Source organism: Manacus vitellinus, unplaced genomic scaffold, assembly GCF_001715985.3.
Source record: "Manacus vitellinus isolate BGI_N305 unplaced genomic scaffold, ASM171598v3 scaffold_50_pilon, whole genome shotgun sequence".
NCBI lineage: Eukaryota > Metazoa > Chordata > Aves > Passeriformes > Pipridae > Manacus > Manacus vitellinus.
Window position 1 is genome coordinate 4,890,008 of NW_021940612.1, and position 7,522 is coordinate 4,897,529.

General features: G+C 40.5%; 1 protein-coding gene across 1 annotated transcript; it reads right to left on the reverse strand.

Moving 5' to 3' along the window:
• Window positions 1-310: 310 nt before the first annotated feature.
• CUNH9orf64 (chromosome unknown C9orf64 homolog) lies at window positions 311-7,250 on the reverse strand. Its single transcript, XM_018081010.2, has 4 exons — window positions 6,881-7,250; window positions 5,638-5,897; window positions 2,161-2,356; window positions 311-995 (listed from the first exon to the last, which is right to left on the reverse strand). Exons 2-4 carry the CDS (start codon window positions 5,860-5,862, stop codon window positions 763-765), a joined length of 654 nt encoding a protein of 217 aa, XP_017936499.2. The 5' UTR covers window positions 5,863-5,897; window positions 6,881-7,250; the 3' UTR covers window positions 311-762.
• Between the last annotated feature and the right edge of the window lie 272 nt (window positions 7,251-7,522).

Below are 7,522 nucleotides of genomic sequence, written 5' to 3' on the forward strand. Positions count from 1 at the left end.
GGGAGGTTTAGGTTGAACATCAGGAGGAACTTCACAGAAAGGGTGATTCAGCATTGGAGGCTGCCCAAGGAGGTGGTGGAGTCACCATCCATGGAGGTGTTAAAGGAAAGACTGGTCATGGCACTTAGTGCCATGTTCTCGCTGACAAAGTGGTGTTCGGTCATAGGTTGGAGCTGATGATCTCAGAGGTCTTTTCCAACCTAAATGATTTTCTAATTCTTTCCCTCCTTCCCTTCCTGCAGGGAGCAAGCCCCCCAACCCCTGTTTTCCCAGGGGCTGCCCACACCAGTGAAAACACAGACACACACTGTGCCACATGTGTCACCACAGTGTTTATTGCATGAATGGACCAGTTCCGCTCTCACCTCTGAACGTGTGCCGAGCACCTGCTACCTCCACACCAGTGTGAGAGGGGATGGACCAGCATTAGGTGCCAGCCATGGGGAGGCGAGGTGCACCGCGAGATATGCACGCCCAGGCAGGTACATACACAAATACAGAGCTCGAATAATAATAAACCCTGCATTAACATGGGCTGTCCGGCAAAGTTTACACTGTTAATCCAGTCAGGACAAGCAAAATATTAAGAGGAAAGGGAAAAAAAAAAAAGGAAGAAAAAAAAAAAGCAAGTTGTTAATACATCACCAGAAAACAAACATTTGATTTAACCAGCTCCAAATTAGTGCATGACAAACCACTGTATGAAAAGCAAAACTGCAGTTCAAAAGATAATGCAACAATATAACAGCTATCCGACTGGATTTAGTAATATATACACCGCACTCGGTGAAACGGAATATCTTTCATGTCTTCCCTGTGATCCCTGGCATAGTCCCAAAGATAATAATCGAGTAAAACTGCATTGATCTTTTCACGCATGTCCTGACCCTTCTTCTGATAGAGCTCCTGCAAATGCTTACAAATCAATGCACAACACCAAATAGAACAGCCACGGATCTCTACCTCCTCTTTGTCTCCAGACTGGAAAATTGTTCCTGTAGACACAAGAGACAGCAATCCATTTACATGCAAGAGACAGAAAGACAAGGACTGTCTGAATTTGCTAATTTTTTTCACCTTCATATTTATTCTGTTCTAGAATCCAGTTGTCATGACTTACACTATAACTGTAAACAATAATTTTCTAATGATTAATTTTACCATATGCACTTAGAAGTTTACCTCCCATTCAATTAAAGCAACAGAACAGGCTATACTGCACATCATATGACCATTTCTTTGCTTGTAGAGACAAAAAGGATAGTCTTTCATTATGTATACTTTTTAGTATATAGTTACTACATTTTATAGTTTATTTTCTGCCAGGGTAACTCTAAGATAACCCCCCCCAAAAACCTAATGTAAAGGGAACCATTGGAATGGCCTGAATGGGAATGTTCTCATTAGGATTCATGGAAAGATAAAATGTCCATCTAGTCTACTTAATATATAGATACACACATAGACATACATATGGCCATTCTATTAAGATCCATGGACGGTTGCATTCATCTGTTTATCCTGCTGAGTAATTCTGCAATTGCATAACAGCAGACCTATCTCTAAATGCAGTCATTTTAAAGTGGAAAAAGGATTGGCTTATTTTTTTTATTCACTAAAGTTCATGCTTAATAAGTATTGGAAGTTGGAACCATGCTTAAAAAACGAGACTCTAGTTATATGCAATTAAATTCATTTAAAGTAGTATTTTTTTAATGGACCTTTATAATATTGCTTTGCTTGTTAACTAGAAGTTCAGTACAAATAAAGAGGAATTCCCATGCTTTTACATTCGCCTCTGAATTAATGAAGAAATCATTGCTGAAATCATACTGAAAGATAGTGTTGGTAGCAGCAGCCCTTCAAAAACTTGGAAATCAACGAGCTTAGAGTTTTCTTTAATCCCTCCCTTATCAATGTTTAATCCACAGAACAGTCAAGTCTTTATAGAAAAGAAACCTTAAAACTTCATTCAAGATCACTGTTAGGGAAAAAGTTCCTTACTCTTACCTCATCACTACATAGGAAATCCTTGTTCCTTGGAGGAAAAAATATACATAACCTTACATGTTACTAGTTCTAACATTACATTTTAGAACTAGTTTTAGTCTACCATGTCAAGAGATAAGATTACTTAATATTAGTAAGGGCAGAACAAACCTTCACGTAGTTTCTTCATTAATTCTTCAGAATACTTCATTGCTTTTAAGTGAACAAGAACTTGAGGAATTCTGTAGTCTGCAAATATTGTTAGACTAGAAATATCATCAAAAAAGCCATCTCCTTTGCCTTCTAATACACTCCATGTATCAGCCACAAGTATTTGTGCTCGTTTGTAGAAAGACACCTTCTTTTTCTGAAGAAAGAAATTTATGGATTATTTAAGTGCCTGAAATATCAATAAATGTAGTGAATAACATGTAGTTATAGTTATCATATGGTTAAGCATATTACTTAACTGGAACAGAATAAAAGTGCAACACTCTGAAACACCTTTAAAATATACAAAATACCAAACTACAAACAAGGATTACATGAAATGCTCATTAATAAACTGAAATAAAAGAATAACATAATAGAATTCACCACAGTGGAATTCTATTGTTTAGTATCTCCTTGGATCTCAGAACACATTCATGTTGGTATACATCCACTTGGCAAATACTGGACTTGAAAGTCCAGCAAACATTAATTTTCAGACACTCTAGCATTTTTAATTTGACAAGAGAAGCATAATAGGCATGTGTTGGATTAGACAATTACAACATTTTATTAATCAATTTATCTGTAATGTTAAGGAAATAAAATTCTAGGAAAACTTTATTGACTGCTCCTCTGTGTTGTGCAGAGGAGAGAGGAAAATTAATTCCAGTGGAAGATGTACTTACACATATAATATTTTCCTAGATACTGTGTATGGTTCTATTTTTGTCCTAAACTTTTGTGACTACTGACAAGGGTAAAAACTAATGATATGCTATGAGCTCTAAGCTGTTGAGGTTTTCACACTATGATGAATGGAATGTGTGACTGCATCTGCATTTTTAAGGAAAAAAGTATTAGTGCGTTGCATTTTTTCCCTCTCTTTAAAGCTAGATGAGATTTCTGACTTTTGACAACATGTGCTAAACAATATGTAACTGGAATGGTTAACCTGAATTACACATAGGTGAGGATTCAACTTATTTCTAGTCTTATTCTGCCACCTTACTGCCACCACAGTTTACAAATATTTCTAGTAAATTTTCCCATTATTATTTTCAACAGAAAGCACAGAAAGCATTAGGTAGATGATACCACATCTCAAAGAGGAAGAACTTCTTTATTGTGCAGGTGACTGAGCACTGAACAGATTGCCCAGAGAGGTTGTGGAATCTCCCTCCTGGGGATATTCAAGAACCATCTGGAAGCAATCCTGTGCCATGTGCTTTAGGATAGCCCTGCTTGAGCAGGAAGCTTGGACCAGATGATCCACTGCAGTCCCTTCCAACTTTACCCAGTCTATGATTCTGTCTGTGAAAGAAAGTACAATTTGTCGAAAAAACCAAACTTTTTACAAGATGGCAATACAAAAAAACCCCTATGATTCTTTTTTTTTTTTTTTTTCTGCAACACCCTTCTTTTCCAGGAAAGGCTACCACATACAGGGATACTTACATCTTCTCTCCAATACAATGTGCTAGTATCAAGGGATACATCTATTATGGCCTACTGATATTAAAGGAAGGGAGGAGTACTGTGTTGGCAAAGAGCAAAATGTGATAGTGCGGCTAGTGAAGAAAAACAGCAAAGAATGTGAAGATCATGAGAATTTTACAAGTGCGGTCCCAGGTGATGGCAAATAAAAGATAAATACATGAAATGTCAATGACTGGAAGATCAAAAAAGACTCCACTATGTCTTTGTCAGAACAAAACCCCTGATAATATGAGTATAAAGTAGTCTAAAATTTAAACTTCTGTTGGGAATCAAATGCAGCACACCATCTAAATATGAACTATCCACCCAAAGAGAAAAAAATGTTTTGGAGATTTAGGTTGTGGTTTGCATTTCCTTTTTCAGAAGAAACAAACATGGGCAATTTCTATAATTAGACACATAATTTTGAAAAATATGTTGTCTATGTGTTTGGAAAAACATATAGCCAAATAATTGTGTTTATTTTAGAAGTTCCCCTAGAAGGTTAGAACTTAGGACAGTTGTAGCAGTCTGTGACAGTATAATTCTAATGTATAATTTATTTTATAATTATGTATACTTCTACTGTGTAGAGTTACTGAAAAGCACTGGTTTGCTCTTGGATATCTCACCATCTTTCTAGTTCCCTCCTAACCCTTTACTGAACACAAAGTCTTACTTGTGAGACCTCAACCTGCTGCCATAGAAATGACGTTGAAAATGTGACCCATGTCACCACCTTCAAAATACAGATCTTGCTTACTGAAAGCAGAAGAATAGCTTCCATATTCATGCAACTGGCTTTATTGCTGTGTCAGTGCTTACGATCTAGGGTCATTTTTGGAACACCTTTTCATTCTGTAGTCTGCTGCTGCTTTTAGGGAGGCTTGCTTTATAAAGCATTCGTCATCATCTCACGAAAGACATAACATCAGTGAATACAGTCACTATAAAGATAAGAAAATACTCTATCACTTTACGTGTAAAATATTTCCTTTTTGATCATAAAAATTGTTAAAATATTACTTAATATGTAAAAAAACCCCCCAAATTAACTAAACTAATAGCTTCAAAGATTAAATAGAAAGAACCTCTGATTTTTCATGTAAGCATATCTTACTTCATAGCAGGAGACAAAGGAAAATAAAATCATGCCACCTACTAAAGGATAGTAAATGCGACAAGTTCCAAGCTCCAGTGACTGGTATTCCAAGGAGCTACTTTAAAACGACTGCACAGACTATTAGTATAGGCTGCACTGTTACTAAAATAAAGTCTTTTGGACTTAATAATATAACAGCTGAATACAACTGCACATGCAGCTGAGCACAGGAGCAGCTACTTATGTCACAGATGCTAAATGCAGATCTGTATAGGAGAAACTGGGAGACAGAAAATACCAGATGGACTCTGTTTACTTCCCATCAGTTTCTTTCAGGAAAACAGCTCCAAAAATCTTCAGTGTACTGTCAACATGGATAAAAGCATGAGTTACTTCTAACCTGTACTCATTTGTGTAAAGCCTGTTGAATCAACAACAGTTAGAGGGTGGAGTCCCAGTAGCTGTACATTAATTCTACCAGTTTAATTTTCTTCATTAGCTGTGGAAAACTTCAAGGTAAAAGAAGAAAGAAGATGGGGGGAGGAGGGTTGGCTGCAATTCAAGGGAAGGAGAAGAAAGGAAAAAATATTTTGATTTTTCAGGCAGGAATTATCTCAAATACCATCCACTTCTAAGGAGTACACAGGAGGCGTGATCTAACTGGGAACCTGGAGTATATAAAAATAAATTACAACAAAGTAATGAAGACAGAGAGCATATGAAAAAAAAAGGCAGTCTTCTGGTGGGAAAAAAAGTGACTCAGTGACTCCTGTCCTGTCTAGTTGCAGACTATCCAAGACTCTTTTACTGTTACTAAATTGCATGATTTTGTTTTCAGAGCTTTAGAAGTAGCTTACCTCAAATACAGCTTCATCTCTGTAAGAAGGAAAATTTTTCAGTACGAGATGTAGTAGTTTCTGAGCACTCTTCTCACTCATTTTAACACAGGTAAGGAAAGATCCTCCAAACTTCTCTAACAGAACTATTCCACTTTCGTTCAGCACCCGATGTCTTTCTTCAATCAAAGGTATAGGCACTTCTGTGTCAGAGCGAAATACATGCCTCAGTTGTTCAAGCGTCATGGTGGCAAAATATGATGCACTGGTGATAGGTATTCCTTCAGAAAAGTTAAAATGAGATGTTTAGGCTATCGTAACATATCCCGGGACCTAGCACAGTGGTCTGCTACAGATGAAAGCGCTTGTACAGGAAGATCTAAAAAGTCTTATCAACTCTTACAATCACCTTAGTTTTCAGTGATAATCGCACTCACAAAGCTGCTCAAAACAAAATTTGTGAGTGCCACAATGCTTGCTTCTATAGAGAACCATTTCCAGCAGGCAACCATGGACCCTTTCTTATTTTTTGTACATAATTTTTCCCGGCTGCTTAGTCTTTGTATTTTGAGTACGGTGTTTACGTAGCACGCTGGCAAATATAGTCAGTAACACAGCTAGAGCAGTCAGCATAGGCCTGTTTTCCCCTGCATCCTAATCCCGTTGTGCATTTACAAAAATGTCTTAATGCTAATGCCCCCTCAATTTACAACCAACCATGCAGAAAATTAATTAAAACTTTCATTTATACCTACAAACAGATTTTTTTTTTCTTTTCTGAGGACAGCAACCAGAGTGAGTGCTAAAGTGCTAAACTACAAAACTTTAAAATATTGGTTTTAGAGGCATATGAGTTTTCAGACTCACTGGAGCTGCTCTGGTATCAGATTAGTCCAGACGATTCTCAGTTTATGCCTCATTTTTTTATTTGTCATGGAAACATACAATTTATCCTAAGAACATACGTGAAGTCACCCACAGCTGACTACTGCCAATCCTTAGAAATCTTTCGAATGGAAGAGATAACCCAGAGCAACGAGTTAGGTAGCTTCACTAAGAGGATGTTTTAGAAGCGTTTCCAGTTACCTCCCCGGAGCTCTACGGGACGGCCCGCACATACAGCGCTATCGAAACAGCGAGCAGCACTTCACAACAGCGGGTCCCGCTTCCGAGGCGCCTCCTTAGTTCTACCCTCGACGCTCGGCTTCTATCGCCCTCGCCCCGGTGCCCCCGGCCCGGCCCCGCTCCCCCGGCACTCACTGACCCTCGTCCAGGGCCCTGTTGACGGCGGCGCAGAGGGACCAGTAGCCGCTGTAGATTTTATCCTTGTACTTCACCAAGTACTTCTGCTCCTCTTGCTCGGACCAGAAGGAGAAGTTGAGAGTGTCCACCAGGAACACCCAGTCCACTGCCTCCTTGTCGGCGGCGCGGGGGTTCAGCTCGTGGAGACTCTTCCACCCCGCCACCCCGAACTCCACGGCGCGAGGCTTTGTCAACAGGCTCTCCGCCACCCGCCGCGCCCCCTCCTCGTCCACGGAGACATCTTTGCTGTGGTCGGCGATGAACTTGGCAGACTCCAGGGGGGACGGGAAACCCTCCCATGCGGGCAGGACGCGCACGCCGCCCAACCAGCCCCGCCGAGGCCTGCCGGCCTACCCAGATCGCGGCCCCGCTCCACCCCCACCCCGCGAGGCGCACGGCCGTGCGCAGGCGCGGACGGGGCGGGCCCGGGCGGCTCCCGCGCGCGGGGCGCGCACAGAGCCCGGAGGGGCAGGAGCGCCGGGGCCGGCACCTGGGGAGCATCGGGATCGGCCCCCGCAACCCTGCCCGGCTGCAGCAGGATACAGCCTCTGCTTCGAACAAAAGTTTGCGTGTTGATACTTGCTGAGCTTTCCTCCCGAATTAA